This window comes from Nuphar pumila, chromosome 13, assembly GCF_984573655.1.
Source record: "Nuphar pumila chromosome 13, dmNupPumi1.hap1.1, whole genome shotgun sequence".
In the NCBI taxonomy this organism is placed as follows: Eukaryota; Viridiplantae; Streptophyta; class Magnoliopsida; order Nymphaeales; family Nymphaeaceae; genus Nuphar; species Nuphar pumila.
In genome coordinates, this window is record NC_143261.1 from 20825416 (window position 1) to 20846244 (window position 20829).

The following is a 20829-nucleotide window of genomic DNA, read 5'->3' on the forward strand; positions in this document are numbered from 1 at the left end:
TTTATGTAATATGAAAGTATGAGCCTCGTGGCATGTTCTTGTGAGATAATTGATGTTTGATGATGTCTTATGCAGCTCATAAAGACAAATGATTTATATGTGATTTTATGGTTATATTTTGTACAATTCAACATTGTTTCATGTAATATGATTTTTTTAGAATTTTTGCTAATTTTTCCTGACTTTTTTTTTATTTTTTTAGATTTTTTAAAAAAAATTATTAACAATTTATGATATTTTACGATACGATATTGTCTTAATTGGGCCCGACCGATACAGGTAACGATATGATACTTACAACCTTGACTAGATTTGTTGCATACTTATGTTGAAACAAATAGAGCCCTCTTATTGAGTATGCTACTTTCAAACCTAGGAAGTGTTAATATATATATATATATATATATATATATATATTGTCATTGCAATAGTTAAATACCCAATAGGGGTATTTTAGTCTTGTAATAAGTTGTACCCATTAAGGGTACAACAATCCTTTATATTACTTTTAGGGGCACTTTAGGTTTTTATTATTTTTGTAATTTATTCTTTTTATCAAGGGCATTATAGTCCTTATAATGATCTTTAAATATAGTTGTCGGGACTGCTCCCAACAACTATATTTCTAGTTGTTGGGAAGTGCTCCCAACAATTATATTTCAAGCTGCTAGGAGCACTTCCTAATGGCTCTTCTTTGCTTCCTTTTGCATATAAATAAGGGGTGTAACCCCTCTTGTATGTAATGCTTGTTCAAGCATATTTATTATACAAATTCTAAATTTTTTATGGTGTTCTTGGCTCCTAAGTGGCCCATGTGTATGTGCTTGTGTGATTGACCCTAAGTGGTCGTTGTGTTCTTTGAGATTGTGTTCTTGTAAGCCCATAAGAGACGCTCTTATTATATTTTTTGTTTCGTTACATGGTATCAGAGTCATTGGATCTCTTGGATTGTGGCTTGCACGTGAAGATCAATAGAAGGACCGTGAGCGGAGCTTTGTTTGTTGGTTCATTGCCTCCAGAAGCACATCATCAAACCTCTTCAACTCATTTTTTGTTAGCTCCTTGTCTCTTCTTTTTGTTTTTGTTCTCTCTCTCTCTCAAGTTGTCATCTTTATTCCCGTGAGGCTCAATGATACAAACTATATGATGTGGGCATCCATAGTAAAACACAAAATATGAGAAAAACTATGTCACATGGGTGCGGGTGCAGGGGTGCAGCACTTTCAAAAAACTTGGGTGCGGGGGTGCGGCAATATATATATATATATATATATATATATATATATATATATATATATATATATATATATATATATATATATATATATATATATATATATATATATAATTTTTAAGTTTGAACAATAATCAGATTTGCAAAAAAAACTATTTTTTTTAAATCAAACCGTTCACTAGGAAGGACATAGAATCACTCTCAAACATTAGAGGACGTCAAAATTGAACTCCACAGAGAATCAGTTTGACGCCAAGTACTAGGGAAACGATAACACTTACAGGAATCTAATAAAAAATATTTTATTTCAAGGAAAACGTCTAAACAGATTGTGTATACACAATTTTTTTTCTACTTAACGATCAATGTTAACAACCCGATAGCCAACAACAAAATCACATAAATCAGTCATAAAAAAATCAAATCACAGCATTAGCAAATGCAGAGTTCAACCTCTTTCACGCACGCGCGATCACAGGATATAGCATCATCAATTCATCAAGAAATTTTGGAAAGCCCAAAACCCCCAAATAACATTATTGAAAAAATTTTAGAATGCCCCAAACCCCGAAATAACATTATTGAAAATGAGAGTGAGAAAGAGAGCGACTGAGAGTGAGAGTGAAAGAGAGCGACTGAGAGTGAGAAAAGAGAGACTGTGAGAGTGAGGAAGAGCTCGTGAGATAGAGAGATACGTACTTGATAACTGAGGAGCGGCCGGAAGGAGTCAGTGTCAGTGTCGGTGAAGGCATTGGTGTGGGCGTCGGCTTCAAGAAGCAAACTCAGGAGGATTAGGGCAAAAAAAATTTGCCTCCCCTCAGTCCTTTTCATCGGGCCTTTTTTTTGTCCAAAATTTGGACACAAATTACCCTGGGTGTGTTGACCGCACCCAGGGTCTGGTTGACCACACCGGGTGCCGCACCCGTGTTGCGTCGTGTCGACGCGGGTGCGGCACCCGATTGGCTGAATCCCTGTGACTTAGGAGAAAAGGGTCTATGGGGTTTGGTTGATACTTGATAGTACCGAAAGAGAACCCAAACTTATGCTCACCAAGATTGAGAATGGAAAGGAAGTAGCAAGTCAAGGAGATGAAATGTCTAAAGTCGTTAGAGAGTATGAGAAAAGATGGAAAGAATGAAGGATGGGCCAATAAAAAATTATTGGATGGTTCATCGATATTTTTGACATCAAGAAGTGCTCAAGTTTGGTAAATTTTGATTTTTCTAGTGATGCATGAAAATATCTTAAAGATATTTATTGTCTAAAGGACATAGCTCATGTATGTAATGTGCAAAACAAAGTTAGAACTATAACCCAAAGAGAAATGAGCATTATGGAATGTTAAGTTATATGTATAATTTCATAGATAATTATATATATTCAAGCTATATGTATATATAACTATAATTAATAATGTAATTTAGGTTGCCCACTAGGGGCATTTTTGGTCATTTTGTACATGTTAGAAAATAGGTTTTTCTTTATTATTATTCTTTTAACTTTTGTATTTCATCCCATTATGTAAGGGCGTTCTTATAAAATGCCTTCTTATAGTCATTGGGAGTACTCTCAACGGTCACCAATATGATCGTTAGGATAGGAGCCTCCCAACGTCTATTTGGAGGCTCCCTCTTGGCCTCTTCTTATCTATAAATAAGGGCTTAAGGCCCCTCCTATTTAAAAGCTTATTTGAAGCTCATTGATGAATAAATTCATTATTTTTATGTGTTGTCTCTTATTTGACATTGTATGCACTCTTGTGCTTGTGTAAGCCTTAGTGCTTTTTGGATTGTCCCATAGTCGACTTATGCATGTGCACTTTGTAATTGCATTCTTCATAAGCCCTTAGTGGTTTTTTGTGCTTTGGACCATTTGTGGGTGTAATTTGTGCCTCTTGAGTGAGGTGTGTGAAGTCTTCTTGTTTCTTTACAGAGAATACTATAATGCACTTTCTCTTCTTTGGGATGAATTGGCTCTTTTAGAGCTTAAGTGGCATTGCTTCCAAGATGTAGAACTCCGTGAAAATCAAATTAAAACAGAACAATTATACCAATTTGTAAATGGTCTTAGACCTTTGAAAGGACAAAATATGCTCTTCTTCATAAAGGAGGAGTTCCTATTATAGTTCAAACTCTAGAAGAATTAACTATTGAGGAAAATAAATTAAAGAAACCCTCCTCCACTAAAGATGAATAATTGGTTCTTGCTATGTCAAGGCCCATAAACCACTCAAAGGCTTATAAGCCTCATCACTTTGGAAGAAGCAATGATTATAGGAGAAGCTCCAATGAGTATGGAAGAAACTCCAACGATTATGGGAGAATCTCAAATGATCATAGAAGAAAAGACTATGAATACAAGAAAAGTGGCAAATTAATGCCATTTTTGTTATGAACCGGGTCGCATCAAGCCGTTTTGCCCAAAAAAGAGAGAAGAACAAAGAGACAAAAAAGAAGGTAGCTTCCGTAAGACCATCTTTTGAAAAAAAATGGTATAGATGAAAGCTTCAAAAGCGTGGGATCATTGTCTTTAGCACAACTCATGGAAGCACTACAACCAGTGTTAAAAAATAAAACTTATCTCTCTAATGCGGCCCTATCCACATGTATTGATCCCAGTAAAACTTCTCGGATTTTTTATTTTAGAGCTTCTTTTCATATGACTCCAAATGAGTCTATACTATCTGAATGTCATACTAATCCAAATGATTCTTATGTTTCAACCGTCGATGAAACCTTTTTAAAATCAAAAGTTTTGAAACTTTGCAAAAATATCAAACTTTTCATGTATCAAATGTTAAAATAGTGCCAAAATTAAATTTAAACCTCCTATTTGTTTCTCAAATTGTGGATCATGGGTGCAAAATTTCTTTCTTATGTAATGATTGTTTAATACAGGATCTCCAACCCGAGAAATTGATTGGGCATGACCATAGAAGGGGAGATCTTTATGTAATGGACAACCTTGAAATATCAAACCATGTTTTTTGTAATTTTATGAAAAAGAAATATATAAAAAGTTGGTACAAAAGACTAGGACATCCTAATATATGAAAATTTTATTTTTTTCATTTCTTACAAGATATAAATAACAAAATTTAGTTTATGAAGATTGTATTTTTGGTAAAATGAAATTCTTGCTATATGGACTAGTCATTTTATATCTAAAGAACAATTTGAATTAGAGCACTCGGATGGATGGGGACCGGCTCCGATTGTGTCCAAAGGAGGAGTATCATATTATGTTATTTTCATAAATGATTTTAGTAGACACTTGGATATATTTTCCTAAGCACAAATATGAAGTATTTGATTGCTTCCAAAATTTTCATCATTATACAAAAACACAATTTAAAGTCAACATTAAATTTTTTAAACCTGATTCCGGAGGAGAATTTTAATGAAATGACTTCAAAAATTATCTTAATTTACATGAAATTATTCATCATAAATTTTGTCCCTATACTCCTCAACAAAATGAACTAGCTGAAAGAAAACATAAACATATTGTTGAGACTGCTAGAACACTTCTTATATCTAAAGATGTTTCTAAATTTTTTGGGGCCGAAGCTGCTCTTACGGCGATCTACTTAATAAATAAAATGCCTTAAAAAACTGTTGACATTTTTTCCCTTATTGAAAAATTATTTAAAACTCCTCCTGCTTATAAAAGGTTTAGAGTTTTTTGTTGTAAATGTTTTGTCCTAACCAACAAGAATGACAAACTTTCCGCAAAAGCTATACCTTGTGTTTTCTTGGGATATGACGAAAACCAAAAAGGGTATAAATGTTATGAAATTAGAAAAAATAAGCTATATGTTTCAAGAAATGTCTCATTTCTTGAAAATGAAAATGGGTTTGATAAAGATAAAAACAAAGAACATTATGATTATTCATTTCTTTTTATCTAGCTAATGAGCATGATAAAGTTATCAATTATGATAGTAATGACATTCATGATGTGCATGAGAATGACAATGTGGACACTCATAATGCATATGAGAATGGGAACGAAGGTCTTGATGGTATAGACCATTCACATAACGAACTTCAAACTTATTCTCGACACATTGAAGATCATCCACCCCATGTGCTAAAGATATTCTCAAACTCAAGACATAGATTCATCTAATATTAGAAAATCCATGAGATTTTCAAAGCTCCAAGTAGATTTGTGTCATATAACTCTTTTGAACCCAAGTATAGAGCATGTTTAATGGCCATTCACTCATATATAGAACCATCCTCTTATAATGATGCTAAGAATCATCAAGAATGGATTATAGCCATGAACGATGAATTAGAGGCTTTAGAGAAAGCAAAAACTTGAGAAATTCAAATATTACCCAAAAGAAAAAAAACAATAGGGTATAGATGGGTTTATAAAATTAAAACCAAGAGTGATGGGACATTAGAGAGGTATAAAGCTAGACTTATAGCCAAATGATATAGTCAAGAGTAAAAAATAAACTATGATGAAGCTTTTGCTTCCGTTGCTCGAATAACCATTATAAGAACTCTTGTTTCTATAGCCTCGATTAAAAAATGGTCTATTTTTCAAATGGACGTTAAAAACGTTTTTTTGAACGGTAACCTATGTCACATGGGTGCGGGTGCGGGTGCGGGTGCGGCACAATTTTAATTTTTTTGGACACGGGGACTCGGCAAAAAAAAAATAATATATATATATATATATATATATATATATATATATATATATATATATAATTTTATTTTATTTTTAAAATGCCACAGCACAGTCCGTGTGACTGTGCACAGTCACACTGCACAGACTGTGCACAGTCTGTGACTGCAGCACAGTCACAGTCTGTGACTGCAGCACTGTCACTCTTTTTATATATATTTTTTAAATAAAAAATATAAAAAATTGGTTTTTTAGGGACATTTTTTGACTCGGTCAAAGTTGACCGAGTCCAAAATGTGGACGGACTCGGCTTGGACTCGTTGACCGAGTCCGACTCGGCGTTGACCGAGTCCGGGCCGAGTCCGAAGCCGCACCCGAGTCCGCACCCGTGTCGAGGCGTGTCGACTCGGGTGCGGCACCTCCTTAGCCGAGTCCGTGTGACATAGACGGTAACCTTAATGAAAAAGTTTACATGGAACCCCCACCAGGATTAGGATTGGCATATAAAAAGGTCTTTCAGTTATGCAAGGCTTTATACAATCTAAAACAACCTCTCAAGGCTTGGTATGATCGATTTAGTAGTGTAATGACCCAACTTGGTTTTAAATCTTATTATAGTGACACTGCATTGTTTGTTAAGTCTTCTAATGCATACATGGTAATATTCTCTATGTTGATGACATGATTATCACATTAGGTGATAAGCAGGGAGTTGGTCATATCAGTAACGTTCTCAAAGCTAGCTTTGATATGACAGATCTTTGTTTCTTACAATATTTTCTTGGAATTAAAGTGACTTACTCACCTCGTGGTTATTATTTGTCAGAGGCTAAGTATGAAGAAGAGATCATTGAACGATCAGGGCTTTCTAATAAAAAACAAGTTGATACTCTAGATGTTATCAATGTCAAAATGAGGAAGGATGGAGAACCTCTGAAGGATCCAACTCCTTACAAACTATTGATTGGAGCTTTATCTTATCTCTCTATTACTCGTCCTGATATTGCACATGTTATTCACTCTACTAATCAATTTCAACATGTTTCTACTACAATACATATGAGTATTGTAATGAGGATAGATATATCAAAAAAACTATTAGTTATGGTTTATTTTTGTCATCTTCTTTTCCATTAGAAGTTATTGTTTATTCAGGCTCTAATTAAGGAGGAGATGTAAATGATCGTTGCCCAACTACGGATTTTTGTATTTTTATAGGGGATTCGTTGATTTCGTAGAAATGCAAAAAGCAACAAAAAGTGTCCCTATCCTCTACAGAAGCAGAATACTGAGTTATGACAACCACTGCTTTTGAGTTGGTATGGTTAAAACAATTGTTAGAAGACTTGGGAGTTCAACCCTCAAGATTGTATTGTAACAACAAAAGTGCAGTTTACATCGCCGACAATCATACATTTCATGAACAAAAAAAATATCAAAATGGACTACCATTATGTCAAAGAGGAATTCTTTAAGAATAACATTACATTGCCATATGTACCAACCAAGTATTAATTGGCGGACTTCTTCACCAAAGCATTTTCGTCACCAAGATTTCAATTTCTCCTTGGCAAACTCTAGGTTGTGGCACTATGAGTTTGAGGGGGGTGTTAAGATATGTATATTTGCATATATATATATATATATATATATTGTAATAGTTAAATACCCAATAGGGGTATTTTAGTCTTTTTGCACCTTGTAATAAGTTGTACCCATTAGGGGTACAACAGTCCTTTATATTACTTTTAGGGGCACTTTAGGTTTTCATTATTTTTGTAATTTATTCTTTTTATCAAGGGCATTATAGTCATTATAATGCTATTGAAATAGAGTTTTGGGGAGTGCTCCCAACAACTATATTTCTAGTTGTTGGGAAGTGCTCCCAACAACTATATTTCAAATTGTTGGGAGCACTTTTCAATGGCTCTTCTTTGCTTTCTTTTATGTATAAATAGGGGGTGTAACCCCTCTTGTCTTGTTCAAGCATATTTGTTATACAAATTCTATATTTTTATGATGTTTTTTGCCCCTAAGTGGCTCATGTGTATGTGCTTGTATGATTGATCCATAAGTAGTCTTTGTGTTCTTTGAGATTGTGTTCTTGAAAGCCCATAAGGGTGTTTGACGGTTTGTCCAGGATTGGACGAAATAAACAAAAAAGATGGAACAAAACACTAGTTTTGTTTGTTCTGTAACAATTATACCAAGTCCAACATTTGTTTGGACTGTACTCGAATGCTATGTTCCAAATGTCCGTTGTTTGATGATGATGTGCATACAATGACATTATTCTTATAAATAATGAAGAAACTCAAGTAAAATTTTCAAAATTTTGTCAATTATTTATTTCCTGGAATCCTCATTAGTTCTATATACTAAATCAAATGAATGATTAGTGAAATGAATAGGAATTCACTGAATTAACAACAGATCGCATGAAATAAATGGAAAATTTCAGGAACTACGAAAGTTGTAAGAAACAAACGGAAAAATCGGAGTTCAAATGCCTTTACCTCATTGATGAAACTCAAAACTATGCCTAAACCTTTCTTTCTTCCTTTTTTGGCCCCTTCACAATAAAAAATTTGATTTTTCTGATTGGTGGGGGTGGTTTATGCAGAGGTGGTGGTGCGGTCGATGGCGATAAGGGACTGTGAAATGAGTGGGCAAGAGGCGGAGTGCAGGGACAAGTCGGCGGCACTATGGCTGAAGAGCACGGCCATCTTCATCATCTTGGTGGCAAGAGCGGTGAGTTCCTCCCGACGGACGACAACCTCTTCGTTGTTGCGAAGGCTTTCGCCGCAGGCATCATCCGCGCCACCGGCTTCGTCCACATGCTCCCCGACGTCGATCAATCAATCCAACCCAACTCTCCCTTCCATGTTCACTCATTCCTCTTCTTCTTCTTCCCCTTCTTCTTCTTCTTCTTCTTCTTCTCTTGTCCTTATTTGCACAAAAACAACAGAGAGAGGGGGGTTCTTGTTGTTTGTGTGGGACAACTGGTAGAGGAGGTGAATCGATGATGACGGTGGGCAACGCCGACCTCGCCTCCCCCCCCCCCCTCCGTCGGCCTTCGCCCCTTCGACGACTTCACCTCCCCCCTCTGCCAATCGTCATTGCACAAGAGAGAGATAGAGAGAGACATCAACATGAGCAGTGCACCTGTCGATACATTTTTTTTAAATGTTCCCCCAGTCATGTTCTTTTCGTAATGGAGGGGTGGAACCTATGTCATAGGGACTCGGCAAACCGGGTGCCGCACCTGTGTCGATGCGACGCGGGTGCGCATGCAGGTGTGGCACCCGATGTGGTCAACCTGACTCTGGGTGTGGTCAATGCACCCAGGGTCATTTTGGTACAATTTTTAGATTTAAAAATAATAATTTTTGCCTGATGAAATAGGCTACGGAGGGGAGGATTAGGGCAAATTTTTTTTGCCCTAATCCTCCCTTCGTCTCCTCTCCGACTCCCTCTGCTCTCCGCCGTCGACCGCTCTGACGAACCTCTCCAGGTATGCCCTGACTCCCTCTACTCTCCTCTCCTTTTCGTCTTCCCATACACCGCATTCAGGCAATGTCAAACAGGATAATGTTGAGAAGCCGGTTGGCGATCGAGATGCTATTCCACTGTTATGTTAGAGGACTTTCTATCAGAAGTCACACACCTTTAGTTTGTCATGTATCTCCCACGAGACTTTTATAAGTTGCAGAGGGGAAGAAGAGACCTCAATGGCTGGCACAATTCTCTTATGAGATATTGTGCCCTATATTTAGAGTTATATAAGGTACAAACTGGATCGGGTCTGTCGACCCAGATTCGATAACATCAACCCGTTAGACTTCATTCTCAATACAAATTGGATCGGGTCTGTCGACCCAAATCTGATAACATCAACCCGTTAGACTTCATTCTCAATACTCTCCCTCAAATTATGCATGGTTTTGTACCATGGGCAACTTGTTCTTCAAGAACCAAAAACGCATACTGGTAAGACCCTTAGTGAACAAATCCGTCACTTGATCAGCCGTAGGAACATAAGCAAGATCAACTTCTCTATCTTCTATCTTTTGTCGAATGAAGTATTGATCAATCTCTATATGCTTTATGTGACTATGGTGAATAGGATTAAAAGCAATCTGTATGACACTCTGATTATCACACAAGAGAGTGGTGGGTAGAATAGATTCTCCAACTTCAGTCAAAAGATGTCTCAGCTATGTGGCCTCTGCAGTAGCAGTCGCCATAGATCGATACTCAGCTTCAGTACTAGATCGTGCAACTGCACATTGTTTCTTGCTACTCCACGCTATCAAGTTTCCATCAAGAAATGCACAATATCCAGAAATTGATCGCCTGTCATCTGGATCTCCAGTCCAATCTGCATCTGTGTATACATCCAGTCGATGTTGTTCCCCTTTGGACTTGGACTGATGATAAACTAGACCATCTCCAAGAGTTCCTTTTAAATATCGAAGGAGAAGGCCCAGCACCACTAAATTCGCCTTTGTTTTGCGGATTATGCCAGCAATTTGCTTTAATGTGCCCCATTTCATTACACTGAAAATATGTCAGTATATTTCTAGAATATTGGTTCCCTGGATACGAGTTAGGTGACATGTTGGGTGTGGGAAGTAACCCACGACCTCCTTGGTTACCTCTTTTGTGTCCACGTCCGCCTCGAAAACTCACACGTCCTCGTCCTGACGCTATTCCTGTGACAAGTATCTCATGATTGTTGGAATTCAGGGTCATCTCCTCACCTCTAATGGTAACTTCATATTGCAGTAGCTTAGCCCATAGGTCTTCAAAACTAGGTAATGAAGGAAGGCATATAAGAGAGGTGACTAACATGTGGTAGTCAGATCCCAGACTAATTCAGTGCCTGTTGAACCTTTTCTTTGTCAGGAATTACGCAACCCACCATGGCTAGTTGATATGTGATACTCTTGATTTTGTTCATGTACTCTGTAATTGATAACCTCTCTTTCTTCACGAGCTGAAATTCTCTCTTTAAATGTAAAATCCTGGCTTCTGAAATCTGTGAATAAGTCTGAGCCAATATATGTCGCAACTCTCTGGCTGAACACTCATCTGGGATGGCTACTAATACCTCTTGGGAAAGTGTAGAGGTAATGTAAGCCACAACCGCCTGATTTTTTCTTCTCCATGTTACAAACTTTGAATTACAAACCAATTTATTTGAAACCTCCCTTTTATCATCACACTCTTCCTGCAGGACAAATGTTGGTGGTGCATGAATCGTTCCATCAAGATATCCAAAGAAATCCAAACTCTTAATAAAAGGCAAAATTTGTCGCTTTCAGGTCAGGTAGTTTGAATTGTTTAATTTTTCAGATATGAGTTGTCCAAGGAAACTGAAAGGAAGGGAAGGAAAATCCATGTGGAACGATAGGAAGAGAACACTTTGACCAACAGTTGGATTTTCCAGCAATATAAATCTATTTTCCTTTTTTTTTTGCTACGAAAAATTATATTGCTGCAAATAGTCAGAAGTAATAAGTAGAACAAGACAGCATAATGATCTGAAATTTTCGTTGGATCGAAACTTTGATTAGTTTTTTTTTAAAGGTATCAAACGTGAAGATGAGAAACGAAATTTCACGTTAGGACAAATAAACAGATTAGGTCAAATTTCAGCTTGAGGGGTTGAAATCTTATTCAGATCTGATTTAACGGTCTGAACAAGAAGGAATAAAAAAAAATGAAGAACAAGAATTGATTTGAAAGACGAGAAATTTTAGATTTAGAAGGAGACACGAATGTGATCTGATACGATCAGATTCGATGTAACCCTGCTGAAGAGAGAAATTAAACTGTTACAACCTGATTTAATTTAATCAGACTTGAAACGAAAGCACTAGATCTGGAACAACCTGATCCAGCGTTAGGGAAGAAAGTAAGAATCGAGTTTCAGGGTTTTTTTTTTTAAAACAGATCTAGTTTGATGTGGCCAGACTGTTTGGCGTGACCAGAATCAATGTTGAGAGACTGAGTCATGAGAAGGAAGAAAGATGCTTAAGGATTTAGGAGAAAAAAAAAATTAGCCTAATACGATGAAATCGATTTCAGAATAGACAATTACGAAGAAGAGGAAGACGCAGAAAACCAAGAAGAGGAAGAAGGGAATATCAACCTGGTACTTACCTCTCGACCTGCTCTAATACCATATCAGAAGTCACCCACCTTTAGTTCGTCACGTATCTCCCACAAGACTTTCATAAGCTGCAGAGGGGAAGAAGAGACCTCAATGGCTGGCACGATTCTCTTATGAGATATCGTGCCCTATATTTAGAGTTATATAAGGTACAAACTGGATTGGGTCTGTCGACCCAGATCTGATAACATCAACCCGTTAGACTTCATTCTCAATACAAACTGGATCGGGTCTGTCGACCCAGATCCGATAACATCAACCCGTTAGACTTCATTCTCAATACTTTCTGATCCCCAAGCACAGGCAAGGTTCTCGATCGAGGCATAAGCGATGTATATTCAATCCCCAATGCATATTTCACTTGGAAACCGTGTGTCTCATGTGAGAACTGTGAGGGTGGGATGGCATCCAGACACATGTTCATCAAATGAGAGGTGTTGTAGGGATTGAATATATCAAAGAATCAGTTATGTATATACAATAGACTTGATCTGCTTTGGGCATGATGTGCTCCGTGTCACAACCCAACATTAGGGATGTAAACGGTTCATGACCAAGTCCGCCTTGCCTTAATTGGGAATACAAATCTAGCAATCAAACCCATTTAATGGACTCAGATTCAGGTCAGGTAGGGGGTTGCACCCAAACCGTTTACATCTCTACCCAACATGATAAAAGGCATGAAGTTAAGGTGCACTACCCAACGGTACTGAGACTGCCCCATGTTACATGTCAAAGGCAACGTGACTGATGTTTAGTAGTACATAGTGAAAGTTGAACGTGGTTGAAGACTCTGTAAAGAGTAGCATATTCTGCATCTGGCCTATCACAAGATAGGGGAAGAAGGAAAGTTGACATACAAAATGAAAACATTAACACCACAGAAGAATGAGACGGTTTTATTATTCCCAAAGTTTGGTGAATTTTCTTTCTCCAATGTTTTTTCTGCAAATGTAGACACAGCCACGTAAAGGATGCTTCTTTTGTTTGTATTTGGTTTGTATTATTAAAATGCTTGGAACTATAAGGTATGCAGAAAGTTTTTTTCCTTCTTTCTTTTTTTCGAATGTATGCAGAAAGTTGGTTCAGGGTTAGTGTGCAGAAATTGATCACAAAGTTGCCCTGTGATGCACATGCTGACAAAAAGTGAAAGGTACATGTTATGTGATGCATCTCACTCTAGGATGCGAAGGTAAGAGCATTACCAGTATCATCAAAACCAGAATCCAAGGTACCACATTGACAAGTAGGAGAGATGAAAGTTTTTTTTGGTTCTACAGGGATACTGGGATAATTGCACCATAAGGCATTTGGACAAAGTTTTCATTATTTCCTACTTTGATCAATTCTCAAGGTTGTTAACTGATAAAACTTAAAAATTATATTATATATATATATATATATATTTCTTTTTTTTTGCCGCACCCCGCACCCAAGGTTTTTGAAAGTGACGCACCCCCGCACCCGCACCCATGTGACATAGGGTGGAACGAGGTAATGTGGATGCGGTGGACAGTGTTCCACACGTCCACTGCGTTCCACGTTTGTTGAAAAAAACGTGAATATTAGCCTTTTCATCCAGCATGATGCGCGGGATGCGGTATCAAACATACCCTAAGAGATAGCCTTTTGTTATATTTCTTGTTTCATTACAAAGAAGTACTTCAAATATCTCAAATCTTTCATCTTAAATATAGTGGTCGGACTTTTCTTGATGTTCACAATTTTCTACACATCATATTTAGTAATGATCATATCATCAACATACAAAAGTAGTATATATTTCTCATGCTTGGAAGAGGATACAAACAAAACAGGGTCGTGATGACTCTTTTCAAAACGAAGGGACTTCACTGCATTACTAAACTTTTCAAACCATGTGTGTGGTGCTTGATTTAGCCTATACAAAGCTCTCTTCAATTTGCATACTCGTCCCTGAGAACTTGAATACCCTTGAGGCAGCTCCATATAAACCTCTTCTTTCAAGTCTTTATTCAGGAAAGCATTTTTCACATCAAGTTGCCAAAGATTCCACTGACAAATTGCAACAACTGCAAACAAAGTCATTATATGGGCCACTAGTGCAAAGGTTTCATCAAAATCAATGTCAAATTGTTGACTATAGCCTTTAGCCACAAGTCTCACCTTATACCTATCAACTGATTCATCTGCCTTAGTCTTGATTTTGTACACCCACTTGCTCCCTATTACATTCTTGCCAAAAAGAAGATTTATAAGGTCTCATGCATGCATTCTTTCAAGAGCTTCCAACTCCTCTGCCATTGCCTATTGCCACTCCTTTGAGGATGCCTTTGCATATGAACTAGGCGCAACATAGGAACATATTTAAGCAAGAAAAGTGGATCAGCAGGAAGGGGATCGGAAGTGGAGAAGATGCAGAAGATGAAGGCTCTTGACTAGTGTACTCTAAATCAGCAGGAAGGGGGTCGGAATTGGCCTCTGAACAACCGACACACGCGAGTCAGGTGTGAGGGCGGGTATCACCCGCACACTAGGTACAGTGTCAGCCGAATCAGGTCCGAACCTGGCACAACCCACCTGAAAATACTTTTTGTTTTTATTTTGTCAACCAGGCAGGGCCTCCCAACCTTAGTTGAGCAAAGTCAAGGAAAAGGGGGGGGGGGGGGGGGGGTTGTCACCCCACTTCCTCCCCTCCTCCCTCTCGTCTCAGACTGCTGCACACCAAACAAGAGAGAGAGAGAGAGAGGTCACAGGAGGGGGTGGGTTTCATATCTGCCCCCTCCCTCATATCTTTTGTTTATATACATGATGAGTTTGGATTGAATGAAAATCCAAAGTTCCAAACCCATATGTTGTGTTTTATACTATATGGGATTGAGTTTGGATTCTCATTCAATCCAAAACCCATATATATAGTCATACCCCCATACCTAGAGTTTTAGAAATTGCCATGTTGTACCCTCGTACTTGTACCCGTACCCATGTGACATATATATAGCCTCGTTTTGGCCAACCGAGGCTCCAAACACGCTGATCAGGCCCTAACCAACCAGGCCGGGCAGCCCATGCCAACCCCTAGAGCAGAGCCAGTGCATATACTGTCCAAACTCAGCTCGTGCATTATGCACTACAGTCAAGCTTGATCCATGCTTGAAAAATAGTGTATGTGCTTGCTCGTATGAGCTTGGTTAAGCTCAAGCTCAACTTGGCTAAGATCGATCCAAGTCAACAAAAAGTTTTTTCTTTTTCTTTTTGGATCCTCATCACACAAGAAAGGTGTCAAAATCTGAGCCTTCTTTTAAGAAAAAATGTTTTTGTATTGTCAAAGTAGTTCTGTAAAATATGCATATAGTATTTCCAATATCTTCAACAAGCTTAAATAAGTTTATCAAGTTATTAACAATCATAAGCACATGTTTGGGCTTCACTTCTTTGATTAAAAAATCCTTTTGTTAAGCACAAGCTTGGTTCATTCATTAACAAAGGGGCTAAGTAGAGCAATTAGTGAGACTAACCAAGCTCAAGCTTTTTGCCTATGCATATCTATCACATGTCACAAATTCAACAAAACAACATTAAAGCACATTCTATCTTAGACAACACATACCACACAACTACTCATAAGACAAGAACATTTGGATTACATAAGAAGAACCAATTGATCTTCATTCAAAAATAGTGCAAACCTAATCAAATTATGACCAAGCATATGTGATCTCATCTAAACTACATCAAACTTACACTAAGGAATCTAAGGATCCTACATGGCTTTCTACAGTTATCTGATGAATCACAAATAGCCACCAAAAGAGATAAAGAAACAAAGCCTAAATATCATGTAATGCATCCCAACCAAAAAGTATAAATCACTTACGTGGATAATGAGCTGGCCTCTTTGAAAAGTTGATGTATTTCTTGTTGCAAATGTACTTGTTTACTATTCCTTGACCCCCTCTGAGCAATATGTCATGCACATGAGTTATGTAAATTGAACAAAAAGTGCTAAAAGACATAAAATCACTAATCAATGCAAGGGCACAATTATAATGTATATAACCCTGATATTGCTTGAGATTAAATAATTAATCTCCTAAGACCATCCCAAAGAAAATTCCATTCCTTAGTGGCATTATAAAGTTCATTTAGCAACCTCAAAAGATCATCATAATTGAGTATCTAGATTCTAGACAACATAGACATCATTTTATTCCTTAAAAAGAAAAACAAAAGAACCTATGACCCAACAGCTTCTACATGTAAGCTCAAAATCATATTCTCATGCTATGACTTGCATCAACAAGCAAAGTTCTGAATAGCAGTCTGCAAACCCCTGAGATAAATATTTTGGGTGACATAAATCTTTAAAAAAAAATACCAAGTGAAATTCAATCATAACGGTCATTACCTGCTTAGAATATATAACATGTAGGTTAGTTATTTTCATACCAATATCAAAATATGACATCTTTAGTAACTTCAATCAAATCTAACATTATCATTACAATAAAACATTGTTCACATGCATATCCAGTCATAATCAAGCAAATAATGAAAAAAAAATAATAACAAGAACTTTAGAAATGCAAAACTCAGAGAAGTTCAGGAATAATACTCGGCTTCATCTTAAAAAAAATTCAACTATCTAGTGATCATGAAGAGTGTTGTTTCTTGTTGGAAGTACAGGTGTCTCATTGTTTTTAATCGTATGAATAGTTTGCATAATAATGGCTTAAATATCTTTTTTTTTTGTTGCCATGTATATACAAATTTAAAGTCAACTTTGCTTTCAAGAGATTTATACATATTTACATGTTTATATTTAATTATCACATCAGATGATATTTTCCAGATATTGTTGAGAAAGGCATTGGTAAAGACAGTATGGAACTAGCTACCCAGACAAAAACCTTGACTAAATCAATATTTTGGACTAGCACCAACCAACCCAGGTGAGGTCAAAACCTTAATTCTCAAACATTAACAATTGACACGGCATCCATACATGAAAGTTTGCACATCAGGTTATCCATTTTCCCAGCAAAAACAGTAACAGAGAGGGTTTGAGGATTTGCAGGAATCTTTACCAGATTTACAGTGACCAAATTCATAAAGCCAAAATGTCTATAGAACTTGTGAGGTGTTATTTCATCTCAGTAACCTACATTGGTTATAGAAGAGTTTATTTTCCAGATATTGTTGAGAACGACATTGGTAAAGATGGTATGAAACTAGCTACCCAGACCAAAACCTTAACTAAATTAATATTTTAGACTAGCACCAACCAACCCAAGTGAGGTCAAAACCTTAAGTCTCGACTCTTGAGCATTAACAATTGACATGGAAACCAATCAGTTCAGAGCATCCATATGTGAAAATTTGACCGTCTGGTTATCCATTTTCCCAGCAAAAAAACAGTAAGGACACGTTTGGAAGCAAGAAAAATTCTCGCAGTAAATAAAATTTTGCCTATGAGAAATTTTGATAATGATAACTTTTCTAAATGAAAAAAATTCACTTGTTTGTGTGGCATGAGAAAAACGGAATGGAAAATGTGAGAAAAAATGAGAGAGAAAGGATTGATCAGCCCTTGCTCAGAGAGAGAGGGTCGATCAGCCCTCACCAAGAGAGAGAGAGATGGAAATGGTGGTGGGTGGAAGAAAGATGAAGATGGAGGAAACTCCTGCTGTGGCAGCCCATGGATGAGATGTGTTGTGAGTGAATGGTTGTCCTAATCAAAAAGAAATTTTGATAGAAAAAAATTCCTCCACCCCCTCCGGTGGAGGAATTTTTCTATAAAAAATCACACTTTTTAGAAAACCGCTTTTCAAAAAATTTCTATCATTTGGAATGGTTGGAAAAGTTGTCATTTTTTCTTTCCTGCTTGCATTTTTCCTACCATTTTCTTGCTTCCAAACGTGCCCTAAAAGAGAGGGTTTGAAACTTTGAGGATTTGGATAAATCTTTACCAGATTTACAGCCAGCAAATTCATAAAGCCAAAATGTCTATAGAACTTGTGAGGTGTTATTTCATCTCAGTAGCCTACATTGGTTGTATAAGAGCTTATTTTCTCTTCAGTTGATGATGTAATAGAGAAACGTGAACTAGAAACTTCTCCTAGAAAGCATAATGTAAACAGTGCGGTGTTTTATGTTAGACCAACGAACTTCAATTCTCAAAGCTTCCTTGCCTCTCTGCATCAACTCCAAATAGTGGTGCCTATGACAAGATGATGATTGTTTGTAGCTAATCATGCGCAATAAAATTTTCCTTTTCTTGAAGAGAATCATGCCCAATAAACAAAAATGATCTTGACCGGTCGTTCCCATGTAAAGCTCTTCAACTCCTCTCAGACCTTGATAATGTGGTAAGTTTCTAACTCCATCCCTCATGACAAAGCTTTAATAAATTGCCTATAAAGATCATACACACTCAAAATATCAGTCATAAACAATGCAACAAGTTGCCCCCGTCTTTTATTTCAGTAGAACCCAATTCGCGCAAACATGATATCGCGATCAAAACCTGACAATATTCCTCGTGGTTCATATTTACGGCAACCAACAATGATCTCCAATCGAGTTTAGATCTTTATATTCATCCCCTTGTTTTAAATTAAATGAAACCCAGAAAAGAAAAAAAAAGAAAATCATTCGCCTACAGCTACTAGGGAGGAAAACAGATCGAGATGTTACCGTTCAATTACCAAAATTGAACCGTGTAATGAAAGGAAACAACAATTTGGAATATGAATAAGCAAGAAAATACGTGAACAGATAATGAATTGGACGATGGAATATGGAACAGGAAGCAAATAAAACCAAAACAAAAAAGAAAGGAAGAAGGGAAGATGCGAACCCTCTTGAGATATTGCAGAATTGTGGTGAAACATTCGAGAGAGAGGAGGAGAAAGAAGACGATGGGAGCGGCCAGACCGTTCTTGGATGCCTCCGTTTGATCCATTCTTCATACCCGTTGCCGGACTACGGTTTCAGATCGATATTTTGAAAATAAACAAAAAAACTGATGTTAACGTTTTGATCAAAATAATGTGTTTTTTACGTTTATAACAGCTATTTCGCAAGAAAAAAATAAAACGGCAAAAATTATTTTATATATAATATCCGTTTTTATTGCTTATTGCATGTTTTGGTTTCTAATTTAGTTTTTTCGCCGATAAATCATGAAAAAAATAAAAACTTTCAATTTCTCGCAGGATTTTATCGGTGGAAGACGTTGGCTGCAAATTGAAGACAAAACCTTTTCGCCACTTGTAAAGTTGTAAACTGATAACTTAAAATGATTAAAAATAAATAAATTGCTCAAAATGGCAATAAAAAAGGCACCATAGTTTGTTTAGGAAGACGAAAACAAACTTTTTAAAATTAGTTTTCTTTAGGAAAGCAACCACTCTCCGTGGCCAGTGACGTGGTTGTGAAGGTATTAAGTTGAAGACCCTCGATCAAACCCCACTGGCACAGAGGTGTGTCCATAGCTTTAAGAGGTGAGCCAGGTAGGGCAAGGTGGTCGTGGGGTCCCAGCGGGGATGAAGGGTATGAAACAGGGATGGAGGCGGGGACGAAGGTTAAAATCTATCCCCGTCCGGGGGTGGAGGCGGGGATGGACGTACACTTTTCCCTGCCCCGCCCCGTCCCCGCCATGACCACTTTTCCCCGCAATATCCTCGCCTCATCCCCGTTTGAACCGGGGATGGAGGACATGAAACGGGGATGGAGGATAAAATCCATTCTCCACCGAGGATGGAGGCGGGGGTGGAGGATAAAATCTTGAGGCGGGGCGGGGTTGGAGACCTTGTCCCCCGCCCCGCCCCACTGCCATCCCTACCCACGGTTGCTAATTAAAAGACTGGCCCTTGGGAGAGTAGCAACGTATGGTAAGTTAGGCAGACTCCACCAGTTACACAACATACCTTTGGGTTTTGAACTTGCAATATCCCAACACATGATGGCGTACACTAATAGCTCTTACCAAACAAATGGAGCCCCCTTTGGTAAAACATGTTTGTAATTGGTTGTCTTATGAGGTGACATTGTAAGCGGTTCATTTATGATATTAGGCATGAAATCAACACTGACAAAGTTGTACTAAAACAATAAAATATGAACATCTTCGGAGCATTTGTGCAACTTAATTTGCTAAAACTAATCCTTTGTTTCACATTTCAATACAAGCCCCATTATCTAGTTTTGAGGATATTTACAAGAACCTTCAATACATAAATCTATCAAAATTCAAACTTTTTTTATTAGTATCCTTGTCCACGGTTGTTCTTCAAAAAATATTTGCAACTATTATCATTCACATTTATTTTGAAAAGAATAATTACTAAATGAGTGACCACTCTTCAGTAAGTTTTTATTTACCATTCATCCATTATTGTCACGGGCCTATTTCCTTCAATGGGCCAGCACGGCGCGACGGTCCTTCCTTACCGCCGCAAGCCTACTCGTCAGCTCGCTTGTCGGTCGCGGAAGCTTGTAATCAGAGTGCAAGAGAGCAAGAGAGAATAGAGGGAGAGAAATTGCAATCACAAGAAGCAATCACAACGAGGGTGAACAAAAGAAAGCTCAACGCATTTACTTTATTCACAATTTTGCCTCCAGGCTATTACAGTTCAAGTATACGGGCTGCCCCTTCGGGGTATTGATTCACCTGAACCAGGCAGCTTACATCAGACTCAACAAAAGCAAAACAAACTCTAAGCGCAACTGTACACTGTAAGTCGCAAGGGAACATGCTCCCCCCTTCAAATCATGCGCCGTCCTCGGCGCC

General features: G+C 37.5%; 1 protein-coding gene across 1 annotated transcript in view; it reads right to left on the reverse strand.

The window, feature by feature from the left end:
• The window catches only part of LOC149818038 (protein GET1-like), a 29654-nt gene extending 10641 nt beyond the window's left edge, over positions 1–19013 (reverse strand). Inside the window, exons 1-2 of the mRNA XM_089984493.1 lie at positions 18895–19013; positions 15913–15992 (exon numbers count right to left, since the gene is read on the reverse strand). Of these exons, the coding sequence (XP_089840619.1) occupies positions 15913–15992; positions 18895–18999 (185 nt within the window). The 5' untranslated portion in view covers positions 19000–19013. The remainder of the gene's footprint in view (positions 1–15912; positions 15993–18894) is intronic.
• Positions 19014–20829: the final 1816 nt, after the last annotated feature.